Consider the following 14,522-nt stretch of genomic DNA (forward strand, 5'->3'; position numbering starts at 1 on the left):
TATTAAAACAGACAAACATGTATAACAGTGAAACAATTTGAAATGGCTAAAAAAAAGTGCTGAAATAAAACCAGCAGCACTTTAAGGTTATTCCGCATGGAAATATTGTGTGGCAATTAAGTACATTTGAGTTACACAGCAAGATTGCATTAGGAAAAGCTTAGAGATGATAAAAGCTGCAGACAACTACAGAGAATTTGGACATCACAACCTTGTGATTCAGACAAATTCAGGCTCGCTGGCTCGATATTTTGTCAGCGGTAATTTCTTCCCGCACAAGCGAGCCAGTAAGATTCTCGAGCGCCCCGAGAGTGGCGAGCAGTAGTAGTAATTGTTGGACTGGTTCACGTTCAGCTTGGCCAGGGAGGAGCACAGATCCCCTTCAGGATTCCCCGTGTCCTCATCTGGGGGCCCGCTGTGTGGCAGCTGCGGGGGCTGTACGTCGTCAGCGTGGTCCTGATCTGCCTCTTGGTCTGGATCAGTGGGGCTGGAAAGATCTAAGCTGTCTCTGTAGCTCAGTTGGTCGTCCTCCACGCTCAGCTGGACCTCCTGTTCACTCAGGCCTCGCGGAGCAGTGTCATCCAACTCAGAGTCTGAGTCGGGAAGCTGCTCGTTGGACTCCATGGACCCTGAGGAAGTGCCTGCATAGAGTTAATGTGGGATTTCACAGCCTCACTCCTCCTGCCACGCCTTCAGTCATTAACATGACTGATTAGAATTGTGATTACTGTGCAGAGCCTCCAGAATCCTTAGAGCAGGCCTCTTACATTCAGCATGTTTAGAAGTGCTTTTGAAGATTGTTCAATCACATGTGAATAACAGTAGTCAATTATGACCACTGTTAGGAGTAACGGCGTTACTAACGCACTTGATGTTTTCCAGTAACAGGTAATCGAATGACTATTTCAAACATTACAACAGCGTCACCATGCCGACAGTCAAATGTGGCGTGTTATTATGCATTGATATCTCTCTCTCAACCATCTGGATGTCGCCTCACAATACTACACAGAAAGCTGAAGCGCTTGAAAGAGAGCTGTGATTGCTCACTCTCAGAAAAACGCTGCTCCATAGCGTTGTGGTCGACAATTGCAAGTCATGCGCGCAATCTTAATTCTTAACCCTTTAACATTCCAACGCTCCGATGGTCCTCTGAGATGATGAAACGGGGTTTTTACATCGCGCCCCCCTATTTGCGTACCAAGGCGTGTTATGCATCATTGGAAAGCTTATTTCACTGAGATTCGACTGATACACAGCATTCTAAGATACAACAGGTGCAACCACATGCACACAAAAAACACTAATGTTAGCTCTCAAAAGAACCCCAAACCATGCCTCTAATCCAAATAGTTTAAGGACAGCTTTACATTTACGGTACTTTGCGTAGGTCTTTTTAAGGGAGTTAACCAAGAAAATCCCAGAATGCTAATGGAATATCTCTCAACGGTACACATTACAATCTGAATTCTGACATATTTGAATTATTATTATTATTTTTTTTAAATATTACTTTGCCCGTTAACTACATCTATGCAGAAGTAATACCATTAATTTTTTTGAAAGAAATTTGCCCAACACTGGTTATGAGCTCTCTATCTACACACACGGTTTTATGTTTTTATGTTTTAATTTGTAATCCCTAAGATTCATTGCTGTTACAACATGACTGAGGAAATCTTACCACATCCTTCATCCATTTTGTCAGACTCCGATTTGCTCTTCCTCAGTCGGCCGCCATCCTCCTCGCCATCGGCAGAGCTCCTCGTCATGTCCTCGCTAGCCTGAGCCTGCTTGGAATGAATTACAACTGTCACTTAACTAGGAAACACACTTAAGGCCTTCCCCTCTAATTAAACACCTTACCCCAATAAATGCTCCTCATACTCTCTGCAGGTGAGTATATTGGAACATTTATTAAAAGATTAAACAAACAGCATTTGTACAGATAAAAGTTTCCCCCAAATAAATACCTTACTCCTACTAAACATCCGGCGCTCTCTGCAATTCAGTAAATGACAAAATTGATATAAAAAACATTACCACAAAAATGCATTTGTACAAATAAAGACCTCAGCCCACACAAACAAAGTATTTTAAAACATTAAAAAAATGTGGATAAATACAGGCCTCTGCGCGGACAAAAAAATACAGAACCATACATTCTGTATTTGAAAAAAAAAAAAAAAAAAAAAAAGGCTGACCCTGTTCGCACAAACAAGTCACCCCGATAAATGCCTGGTACACTCTGCACTTGGGTAAATAGGGTGAGTTGAAACTTACCAGGTGAGAAGAAGTGGAAGCAGATCGGCAGGTTTTAAAGCTCGGAGAGCTTTTGGACTGGAAGATGGAGAAGTAGAAGACGATAAGTGCCTCCACAATGCGGGCCTGGTGGGGGTAGTCCACCAGAGAGGACAGTGATATGGTGGCCCCGGTGGGACGTGGACGCATAAGGGAGGGCCCAAACACAATGCCTAAGTTGCTGGGACTCATCTTGTTCTCCTCCTCCAGCTCTGCGATTCTAGAAGACAGACAGATGCAAGGGATGAGATAGAGTGCATTTGATACAAAAAGATAGAAGTCGTCATGTATCTTGCTGACCGTCGAAGATGTCGAATTAGGTATCGCAGAGTAGCTAAGTTAGCCTTTGGCAGCTCTTTCAGAAGCTCCCTAAGTTTGTCCACCAGCACCAGAATCTCTGGCTCAGTTTCTGGACCCAGATCTACCAGCTGGGACCCCCTGCTCACTGCTGGTGTGCCACCACTGGTCTCTGCGAGTTCTGCATCACTGTGCATGCTCTCCTTGGCCAAACCCATCAGACTGTTATAAATGTGGAAAGGCATGATGGGTTCTGGCAACTGAAGATCACACAAACAGGAAATACATAATTAAAAGCAAGATAAGGATGGAGGACGTAACAGAGGGAAGAGGAAGTTGTTCACCAAGTGGTGTCTGCACAAAGTTATTGGACTTTCCTATGTTACTGCTAATAGGCTCTGTGCTTCCGCATGGCGCTGATGGATGATGGGGCGTGTACCTGTCGCAGGTAAAGCTTGAGCACATTGCTGATGTCGTGTGGAGAACACTGTGACAGCTCCACCAGCTCTTTGCCGTTCTCAAAGGCCTGACACAGCTTCTCCACCCGGGTTTTGACCCCGTTCACTCTGTAGATGCCCTGTTTAAGACAGGATACATTTAATAGGGTGCCTGGAAGTTAAGCTGAAGCATCCTATTTAAAACCTCACCTTCATCTTCAGTGCCCGTCTCTCTATCTCAGAGATGCACTTGGTGATGATGAAGGGGATGCCATCACTGGCGCAACTGGCCACCAAAGCAAATTCCCTGCCGAAAAGCTGTAGACGTCCTTGCAGCTTCTTGTGTCCGCACTGGATGGCCAAAGTCTCCAGACAGCGTTTGTGACACGCCAGGAAGCACTGCAGACATGGGGAGGTAATTTGACCTGAGGAACATCATCTTTGAGGGAGTTCAAAAAGTTTCAGATTTGCGTTGCTGACCTCCTCACACTCGGCCCCCTGGAAGTACACATAGCTGTCACATTCGCGGCACTTTGCGGGAGTCCGCAGCTTCCTCAGACGGTGTGTTTTGGCGGCTTTGGACAGGCCAACGTTGCGGAAAGGTCTGGTGGAAACCACTACATCTGGGTCCATGCCGTTAATGTCTGAGGAGGAATCATACACACATCCTTCAGTAAGAAACACAGCCCTCTACTGTCCATCTGAACATCTTACTTGGTGTCTCAAATGAAGCCACATTTCCGTCTTTCTCATCCGTGTCCTCATTCGACGACATTGTCCCAGTGGATGACGTCCGAGCCATTTTATTGATGTCGGCTAGCGAAATGAAAGTAAGCAGTGTAAACATGTTTGCTAAGACACAACAACGATTCATGGATTGGCTCACTTGTGCTGGCAGTGGGAGACTCCAAGCCGCCGTCTCCAACGACACTGTCATCACTCACTGTTGAACCCCATGACTTGTGACCTTGCCCTGCAGCAGAAAAGACAAGTTAACTGCTGAACACGCAAACAGTAACTTGTGCATGCTGCATCACTAACTTGGATGTCGATGGGCGTCTGCCTCCACACACGTAGCGTCAACGGTGATGGTGGGACTATCAGAATTGCTGGTCTGCTCCGTGTTAAAGCTGTCATTCCGTGGTCTGTGACCAAGGCTACATTGACAAACAGTATATTCCGTTAAGAGCTACAGTCGTCCCTTGTTCCAACGCGGTTCGAACATCGTTCCCTCACTGTATCACATTTTTTCGAAAATGTTTTAATAAGTGATTGCTGTTTCATGGTTGACCACGGCTTATTTAGTAATATAAAATGTATAAGCAAATGTTCCGTATTCTGGACCTAAATTAAGCATTTTCAAGCATAAAAAAAAAATTCAAAATGAACTAAAATACAAATACAGTTTAAGGCAATGCAAGAAGTCGATGAACTGAACTGTAATCTACACTGGCCACTAGGTGTCACTTATACAGTGTGTCACGCACCACACTTGATTGCCAATGACAGGCTTTTATTATTTTATAATTATTTATCTTACAACAGGCACAATAACAACACAGTAATAATAGTCACCATCATCATAATAACTGTCTACTGTTGTGGCCGTACTCAAGCTAATACTCAACTCTGAATCCCAATGTCACTTCCTGACATGTTTTGAAGATATTTCTTAAAACACACACAAGTATAAAAGAGGGATTACTGTATGTGATAATTCACGTGAGCTTCTTCCTTACTGTGATATGCCAGAAGGGGTGTAGGCCTCGAAGGTGTAGCAAACGGCGGGCTGGTCAGGCAGCTGCAGGTCTCGGACATGTGCAGCATACTGCTGGCCAGGGTCATACAGCTTACTGCTCTCGCATAGAGTCTGGTAGCAGACAGGCAGGGCGACTGTCTGCATGTGCATGAGCTGGTAATAGGAGATGGTTGCCTGTTGGTCCAATTGAGAGATCAGGGAAAGATCAGAGTAAGGAAAGTTGAAAGATGTTAGTGTGAGTGTGTTTATTCTGACCGAACGCAGCGTCTGGTCACTCTGTTTGATGATGTCCTGCAGCTGTCTAAGAACTGTGATCTTGGTGTGCTCTAGCTCAGTCATCTGAGAGGTGGCGTCGGCTATGCACGTCCTGTAAGTTGCCTCTGCCTCCTCCGCCTACACACACGCTTACGCTTACAAACTCGGCATCAATTTGGTAGTTTCTTATGACAAAATCAATAGAAAATGATATCATATTAAGAGCATCATCTTCATCAAGCAAAACTGGAGTTGGAAATTTGCTAGACAGCCTTCTTATAACCAAAACCATATACATGTATTTTCACTCTGTGGCATGTTTAGGTAGTGGTTTGTACTTTGTTGCGAGCCTCTTCCTCCAGTCGCTTCTTCTTGTCCAGCGACTTGGCCGTGGTTCCTGCTCCCTCCTCCTCGGCTCGGCTGGCAGCCGCTTTGGCCTTGTAGTCCTCGCAGCGGGCCATGTAGGTTTGCTTGGCCTTCCGTAGGTTGGACTCACAGTCCATCTGAATAGAGATTGAAGTCAGCTCCTACTGTGGTCATGTTGGTAGAAACAAGATGTTCTAAGGACATACCAGCTTTCTCTTTGCTCGAATCCATTGCTCCTTGATTTCCTTACGCCTTTTCTCGTGCTCCTGCTTTTGCTGCACTAGCGGCTGCACAAACACAAAATGGTGGGCACATACACGTAACCTTTGTTTTTTTAATCATACGAAAAAGGATTCCGACCAAACAGGTCTAACCTGGATGAAGGTCTGGTTATGCAAGGTGGCACTGGCCTGCTGGAGTCCCACACTCAGCTCCTGGTCCTGTTCCAGGGCCAGAGAGTAGATGGAGAAGAGGGGCATGTGGGGCTGGAGGGAGTAATTTTATGTCATTGACTGCACATGGATTCAAAATGCTGCATTGTTAAAAGAGGCTCACATGTGTTATGCTGTGCTTGCAGGACTGGTATAATCTCTGAAGACCTTTGGAGAACTCCATCTCTGGTGGAAGAGATAACATACACTGTGTATTCACTTGGGGCGTACTCAGGCCTATCGTATCATGCTGGACTTGGGCGCGATTCCCCCTTCTGACCTCCTCTGGCCTACTCATACTGAGCATTTGCACCATGGTACATTTTCTTGTAACATCACTTCGATTCTGCTGTATTACTGCAATTTCTGACTTTGTGGACTATTGACTGTATTATTTCATTGTGATTATTTTGTGCAATGTTGCCGCTGAAAGGAAATACATTAAGAGAAGAGTGCATGAATTAAATCATATAGAGAATCTTTGAACATAAATGTGGTCACAGGTGAGTGAGTGTGCTGTGGGTTTGACTTTTGGATCATTTTGAGTCTTTTGTATTTTAATATGAATTATGTTGGTTCTCTTCACGAATCTACATAGTAGTGAAGTAGTGGTCACGTTAAAGTCATTCTATGACTCTTCTACGTTGCGTGCATGCGTGTGTGTTTGTGTGCATGGAATCATGCCGGGCTCTAAAGCCACTTCTTCCAATTTTACTAAAGGGGGGTAAGTGATTCCGTGTGCTCACACTATGCAAACGTGTGACGTAGGCCCAGGCATAGCACCCTCTGTGACTGACTGTGCTCATCTTTTTTTCCCATTGTAACATTAAAAATCTTTTCTTGAAACATTCCAATATTTTAAACTTCAGATTTCTTGTACCTTCTATTTCACGACACTACAACTTTTTCGTTTTCTCACAAGTTTTCATAACTTTATTTCACTTTTTTATGTCATAGCCTTGTGACTTTTTGCTCATAATTTGGACACTTTTTTCTGCCAACTTTATTGTGAAAACATTACAACTTTTTCGCCGTAATTGTGGCACTTTTCACTCATTACTTATACAAATTTATACATGGTAAATGCTACCTCTCATGGTCAGACACAAGTTTTCTATATGAGAGAACCAAAATGAGGACAAGCTTTATAATGTGCTGTGAAATCAGATGGTCCAAAGAAGTAAGTTGCAATTGTTTTCATTTCTGTTGAAATATGCTGTTCTGATATGATCGTGGTTTATTGATCTAATTACAGCCAGAAATTTCAAGTTATTGTTGTAAAGGCTCCATTTTTAATACAGCTCTTTTGCCAACATACCCAATGAGGTTCTCTTCTCAACATAACTGATCAGATCCTTCATGTACTTGGAAATGGTTTTGGCATAGTGCAAAGCAGACTCCACTCCTCCCTCGCTGTGCTGGAGTATCATATCCACTCCTTCGATGCTGCCTACATGGAGGAAACAGGACAACTTTTGTGCTACTAGTCAAAAGAAAATTGTATAAAATGTGTGCAGAAGAATGCATAAGTTCTGGCAGTATAAGAAAGCAGGAGTTCCTGTCAATGGTTGTCTATTTACATAAAATAATTAATACATCTTCTTAAGTAAAACAAATAGTGCAAGACAAGGTTACCTACCAATGTCCTCAGAGTTGCTCCCCAGCTGGCCGCTATCCTGGCTTGAAGTGCCATACAAGTTCTCCATGGACTGCACAGCACAAACAATACTCATGATTAAATACACAATTAATACACATTCAGAGTCAAATGGGACCGATACCCACCCGGCTCTTCTCAGTGGGCAGCAGTGACAGCAGTGTGCTGCTGTCCACCTCACCCATCAGCAGCTCAGACACACTGGACAGAGGCACATACGGCATTTATATATTTAGGTGATATATTGTACAGGTGATGAGATGGTGCGGTTCTAGAATTAGGGTCTGCAAGGGAAATACATGTATACCGTTACCATTTTACACCCGCCACCATTCCTGCATATTTGGCAACAAATTTGATTTAACACAGAAAACTGATTAACATGTTCTGACAGGAGTCTCTTTATACAGTATTTTGGCCTTTGCGGAGGTCTGTACTTGTTTATCATTGTGAAGCTTTTTTATACAAATCCATTGTAAAAGAGGCAGAAGCAAAAAGTGGAAACACCATTTTACTGTAAAGAATGCTGAGTGGATGAGGAAACGAACCCATCAGACATTTCAACTGTGTGACGGCTCACTTCCTTTCGCAACTCTGACAGTTACTCTATATAATAAAACACATGTGACCACGTTCGACGCAAACACAAGTACTACTTTCTAAAACAATACAACAAATTCAGTTCAGGTAAAATATATAATAGGTGATGTATGTGTTAATTTTGCTTCTTCTTATAGTCTCTATGCAAATATAAAGAATATTTGATGGATCATCTCCACCAGCCATTTCACCGTACAAGAAAACCACTTCCTGTTTTCTGCTTTCAGCCTCATGCAAATGTGTCACCGTTTACACACTTCTCTCTCACTCTCTCACCCTCTAACACACACACACACGCACACAACAACAATTCAAGAACTGACATGATGAAACAGTACATTGATTTAAGTAATATTGTAGTGACTCACTTGCTGCTAAAAGCGACTGCGATGGTCTCAATTGCCTTCTCAAAGTCTTTTTTGTCCGAGTCGTTGTACGCCTCATAGTGGAAACCTAAAAAAGGTCAACCAAATATGATATTATTTATTATTCTATCTTGTGAAATACAGATGTGTTAGTATATCATTTTGCAGGTGTTTCATGTACTAGAGAACGTTACAAAGCAAATAATCTGAATCCCTTTAAACTGATTTGATGGCAGGGCGACTGTAAATTTGAATAACATGGAAATGCATGGTCTTCAGATGACCACATAAACCCCAACAGACATCCCCCATATTACGTGCACTTATCATAAAGTACACAACCATCAGGTTTCCGTTGTAAAGTTGCAGTTTCCATGAATGGGACATGTTATTAAAAAATAAATATAGATAGATACTTTATTGATCTCCAAGAGAAATTCACATAGTATTTTTCTATTATGTTCTTTGCGTCATTGACCTTTGACTTTGGATATGAGTTTTCCTGCAGCGGTTAGGATTTCCACAGTGTTGAGGAAGGGATACGTGTTGATGACCTGCCGGAGCACGCGCAGAACCTCCCCCAAACATTCGTGGGCAATGGGCCGCTGATTCTCAGTACCTGTAACACAGAAGCAGGACAGTTAGTTCACCCTCAACCCTAAAGTTTCAATGGTACAGTCTCAGTCAAAGTTTGGAATTCGACACACATTTTTGGTAAAAATGGGTAGGCCAGCACTTGATGTCAGAATATAATACAAGCTATAATAAGGCCTGATTTCAGTCAGCATCAGGGGATTAACCTCTTTGGTATTATGTTACTTTTTCTTTGGCTTTCTGTGCCACTTTCTCCTGATAGAACAATAGTAAGAGATGATGGTCAGTAGTTATAGGGTGCAAAACTGTAGGCTCTTTTATGACTGTGTGATGCTTTTGTTCTGTTGGTTTGATGGGACTGTGTCAGTATTGAGCAATTTCTTGTGAACAAAGGAATTGGATTTGGATCTTCTCTTACTGGCATTTGAATCCCACCAGCTTGTGGTGTTTGACAAAAAAAAAGAGCACTGAGTGAGGCAGTAACATTGCAGCTTTGAAGTTAGCGATGAGGAAATGCGTCGCCACTAACAAAGATACAGTCAACAACGGACCATCACTATCAAGCCCTTGCTAAATGGGGCGGCACAGGGGTGGTCAGAGGTCGGCTGACGCGCCGCCTGAAGATGTGTCTCAGAGTGTCCCTGATGATAAGAGCAGAGTGACCTCCGCATTGTGCCAAACAGGATGTGGCCTTTTTTTTTTCCAAGTTATGCAAGCATGCAGAGCAATTCTGCTTTCAGGACTTTCATACAAGTCTCAAAGCATTCTGGCTTGAGGACAGGAGACAAACTCATGCAGCTGTCCTATCAGAGAAGGAAATGCAGAGAGGTTGCTCTGTCAGACACGATCCATCATGGCTTCCTGTTAAGAATGTTCATTGTGGGTGGAGAACATGAAACAATTGCACGCTAACACGTGCACGGTCTTTGGTTTCTGCTTGCAAAGTGTGTACATATGTTTGTGTAGCAGGTGGCTTTCATTTTGAGCCTTAGAAAATAAAAGTGTTGGTGGAAAGGCAGTGGAAAGGAAACCTTTCATTTTGGGGAAGAAAATGAGTTGCAAGATCAGGGATGCAAGCGCTCAGTGTAGTCAGTAAAAAACTGCACAGTGGTACCTTGAAAGTCGACCACAATATGTTCCGTGACGGTGGTCCATCTTTGATTTGGTTAAAACTAAATTGTCCCATTAAGAAACATTATTAAATAAGTCATGTTTTAAGTAACATTATAATATTGCTTACTGTCATACTAGTATTAAGAGAAGTTACCCACTGAAAGTAAAAGCAGTCATCTTTTGAAAACACCTGACAAGACAAGTAATAGTGAGGGTAGAGGACGATGGTGTTTTATAGGTACTGCTGGAATTAATCAGTACATGTCTATTGCTAAAAATCTGCCACACACAATCTTCTGTAGTCATAATGGCCGTTATGCTTTGGCTAAATTATATTTATTATCTATTAGGTTAATGTAATTAATAGGGATGCTCCGATCAGGGTTTTATGCTGCCGATTCCCATACCGATCTCACCCATGAGTGAGATCGGCCATACCGGTTACATGGATTAACTGTACATTTTTCAATGTACTTATGATAAGTGGTATTGGTCAGGGGCGCCGTTAAGACAATTCCAAGGGCCCCTGGTCATAAAAAGTCCTGAGTCTGGTCCCAAAGTCCCAAAAAATAAACGTTTGAGTGGATTGTCTTTTTTTTCTCCTGTATTTGTGTGAAACAATTTTTGTACTATTTGTCACAATTTTGAATTTAATTTGATGCATGTTTTGGAGTTGAATACATGGGAAATAAAAGTTAACAGAATAAGATAATACAACTAAATATCTTTAATAATAAGAAATCTGTCCTGCTCAACTTAAAAGAGAATAAATTCAGTGCCCAGGTTGCAGGGGTCTCCAACGTTCATCACTGTTAGAGCTGTCAACTATTTGTGTTTTATTTATGACTGGCAACATTTCAATTGTACACTACTTTATTTACCAAGCAGATCTCCACTCAAACAGTGTGGCCATCGTCTTTATGCTATTTTGTAGTCATTTGTCATTATATTAAAGACATAAAGTCTGCAGTCAAGAGTTACAATAAAAAAAAAAAAATACCAAGAGCTGAAGCAAATATTTTTTGACCCTATGCTGAGCTACTCAAAATCAGCTAGCAAGCTAGGAGACCCTGTGATAATATCATCATCACTGGACACACTATTTGTTTATGTCCATTAAACAACCACGCACAAATAGAGTTTTGAGGACAAGCCATAATTAGCATAATGATAACAAGTGAGTCAAGTGAAGTGACACTTGAAAAAGTTAGTACGTACCCCATGAACGTGATATCCACTTCCTCGTGGGACAAAAACGAGCTCCAAACTAACGGCATTGCTTGTTTCGGGGACGAATCGATCGGAGCATCCCCAGTAATTAACATTGAATCGAATGAAGCCATTTCCCTAAACTGTCATGCCCTGTTCTATGGTTATCATCACACTTTTCCCAATTTGCTATCATTCGTACCCTTCATTTAGTTGCTCACTGAGATAAATTCTCATGAGATTTGCAGAGGTCTCTCATGATGTCACACGTGATGATGACTTGAACTCCATGTTTTGTTTGACTTTTAAAAAGGAGGAAGATTGATCTTTTGTACCTTCCGCCAGCACCACCACATCCTTTAGCTTCTCCACTGCCTCTGCGAAGCGTGCCACGTCCCTCAGCAGGGCTGGAATGTCTTCCACCTCAATGGCGGCACCCTCGGGACTGTCGGCCGGTGGCGTGGGGGTCATCGCTCCTTTCGCCTGGCCTTTGGTGAACACCCACGATTGAAGAGTGAAACCTGAGTGCAAATTAAAAAATGTGAGAATTGGCTGCACTTTTAATTGTGGGGACCTTCTGGTGCTCGTATCTTTGAACCTGCTGCGCTGGCGTGCCGGCTCAGTGTGGTCGGCCTCCTCAGGGTGGCGATGGGAGACGGGCCGGCCATGGCGTGCATCGCCGGCAGCTTACTGTGCTGGGGGCTGGGGGTGCCTGGGCAGGACAGGGAGGGGTCCTGGAGCCCGGCTGAGGACGGGGTGAGCATTGACGAGGATGAGGAGGAGGAAGAGGTGGGCGATGAGAAGGCGAGGTCGCTGCCATCTTTCCGGGGCTGCTCCTGAAGGATGGACAGCTGTCAGGGACAGACAGAGACAACATTGCTACTCTTTTTACGCCATGTTGACAATCGGCGTGAACGCACACAAGGCTTTCACAAGATCCTGCAACACTTCCTATTCGAATGTGTGGAAGGGTGCGGCAGAGACAGCAATGTGAAGAAATACACAGACAACAAGAGCAATGTTCACGGGCATTAATCGGTAAAGTCGAAGCAATAAGATAAGCCTGCCAAACTTAAAGCACATCATCTGCTTTATATCAATTTAATACCTTGTGTTCTACACCATTTCCAAGGTCAAGCACTTTGTAAGACCAAATTTCAAGCTTTTCCAGCACCTAACAGCTTAAAATATATACCTCCCTAAAATGAATGACTTATCCCATTACAAGGGAAACAACATTCTTGTTAGCTTCTGCATCCAAGAGGTGAAACAGTCAGTCAGATTATAACATTCATTACAACTGAAAAAGTCTGCTTTATCCAAAATGCAAACACTTTCAATATCATGCTTTCAAATAATATTGAGGGCTCTTGTTGGTATGACACCAAACTACAGAACTTTTTTACTATGCAGTTCTGCATTTACCTGTTTGAGCCACACATGCCTGTTGAGCAAAACGTCCAGTCGTTGTTTGCTTTCAGCATCCACTTTCTTAAGCCTCATACTGGTGGAGTATGGCATAACAACAATAATATCAAATAATAATACCTTAAAGCATTGGCCTTAGGCTTGCATACACACACACACACACACACACAGGACAAAAATTGCACTAGACCAAGAAACCGAATATAATTGTTTTACCACATTAACGAAATGCTTGTATCCACAACCTATATTTGTTCTCACATTATTAACCAAAAACCTGAATGAAAAGCAGGCTTGCGGGCGCCTCATGTGGTTGTGGGGGCTACCTGGTGCCTGTGGGCACTGTGTTGGTGACCCCTGATTTAGAGTCTACAATCATCCTAGCATGGATGTCTTTGGGATGTGGGCCAGAGAACCATAGAAAACCTATGCATTCAAACCTGGATCTCCTAAATGTGACGGCAGATGTTGTAACCACTATGTCAGCATGCTGCCCACAAAATGTAACATATTTATATTACTATTTGAAAGTTCAAAATCATCTTAAAATGACAAACAATGACAAAACAACGCCGAAGGTTCCCAGAGATGGTGAAGTGGAAAAGCGATGACAACCAAAGAACCAAAAAAAGGCAATCTAAAACAGTACATATGTAACGGATGCCAGCCTGTGAGGCTGTGCGAGTGTACATTGGTAAACCTCACTCCCTCCGCCTCAAGAGCTGCGCTGAACACGCGGGCGAAAGTCCGGGCATTTAGTCGCGTGGTCGGCGCCCTCGCCTCCCATTGCGAAGGTCCTGTATTCGAGCCCCGGTGCGGGCAGGTGTGAAACAGGGCGGGTTACACATACCAACAAAACATTCACCAAGTTCAAGATGTGCCCTTACGCTGCATGCCAATAACGTATATCAATCCCAGCAATACCTATAAACAGCCAGTAGGGGCCAGTATAGGCCTCCAAAGACCTTTGTGTTGAGCGACTGTTTCCACTGTATCATCAAAATCACAAAAGTCTGTGCAGATTCTCAGTCCTCCAGGTCATGGTAACTTGCAAAAGTTGATCGAGGAAATTGGATTTCTTCTTCAGCCACCAAGAATAAGCCCAAGTTGTACTTCCTACATTGTAACGCGTTCACGTCCACAGACAGCAAGTGTCACCCACGCACTTATCAGAACTTACCGTATTCGGAGGCCCTGGACTTCCGGTACGGCTCTTCTTAGAGATGGACGGTGTCTTGATAAGTTCCCTCTTCTTTCGAGTGAACATCTTTAGGGTGCCTCTACCTTCCATGCCGACCTCTTTGAGTCTGACGTATAAACCCCCCACCCACCCCCCTACTCGCCACTTGGGTGTTGTGCCGCCGGTCGTGCTGCTCAGCGGGGAGTCGGTATCATCCGGCCGGATCCTGATCCACGGTGCGTGTCTTTCTGTCCTCCTTCGGTTGTCACTCATCTAGCCGAGCGGGCTCAATTGACTACAGAGGGAGAGGGAGGCGGGCCGCCGCTTCCTCAAGGGAGGGGGAGGAAGAGGTACAGCAAACTACTTTATCAACAAGTGTAACAAGTACTGTATCCTACTCTTAACGTTATCCCTTTTAAAGGCAATCAACAACAAAATGGGCGAATTCAGATTGTCTTTAAACAGGCAAATAACCTTTGATGAAAACAGCAATTAAGCAGTCAAAACGCACGTGCGCTGCGTCACTTGAC

General features: G+C 43.5%; 1 protein-coding gene across 5 annotated transcripts; it reads right to left on the minus strand.

The window, feature by feature from the left end:
- Positions 1-15: 15 nt before the first annotated feature.
- On the minus strand, positions 16-14,509 carry arhgap45b (Rho GTPase activating protein 45b). 5 transcript variants are annotated; one of them, XM_054790800.1, is made up of 24 exons: positions 13,993-14,509; positions 11,983-12,220; positions 11,720-11,905; positions 8,947-9,087; positions 8,472-8,556; positions 7,632-7,704; positions 7,486-7,555; positions 7,165-7,296; positions 5,971-6,032; positions 5,790-5,900; positions 5,622-5,702; positions 5,388-5,552; positions 5,050-5,187; positions 4,775-4,968; positions 4,077-4,192; positions 3,922-4,008; positions 3,750-3,851; positions 3,516-3,679; positions 3,246-3,434; positions 3,038-3,175; positions 2,602-2,858; positions 2,284-2,521; positions 1,685-1,793; positions 16-641 (listed from the first exon to the last, which is right to left on the minus strand). In XM_054790800.1, the coding sequence occupies exons 1-24, from the start codon at positions 14,263-14,265 to the stop codon at positions 220-222; spliced, it is 3,771 nt and encodes a 1,256-aa protein (XP_054646775.1). In that variant the 5' UTR covers positions 14,266-14,509; the 3' UTR covers positions 16-219. The 5 variants fall into 5 exon arrangements, with proteins under 5 accessions (XP_054646775.1, XP_054646776.1, XP_054646773.1 ...); XM_054790801.1 differs by having other exon boundaries at positions 16-629; positions 1,685-1,790; positions 11,983-12,235; XM_054790798.1 differs by having other exon boundaries at positions 1,685-1,790; positions 11,983-12,235.
- Between the last annotated feature and the right edge of the window lie 13 nt (positions 14,510-14,522).

Source organism: Dunckerocampus dactyliophorus, chromosome 10, assembly GCF_027744805.1.
Source record: "Dunckerocampus dactyliophorus isolate RoL2022-P2 chromosome 10, RoL_Ddac_1.1, whole genome shotgun sequence".
NCBI classification, from domain to species: domain Eukaryota; kingdom Metazoa; phylum Chordata; class Actinopteri; order Syngnathiformes; family Syngnathidae; genus Dunckerocampus; species Dunckerocampus dactyliophorus.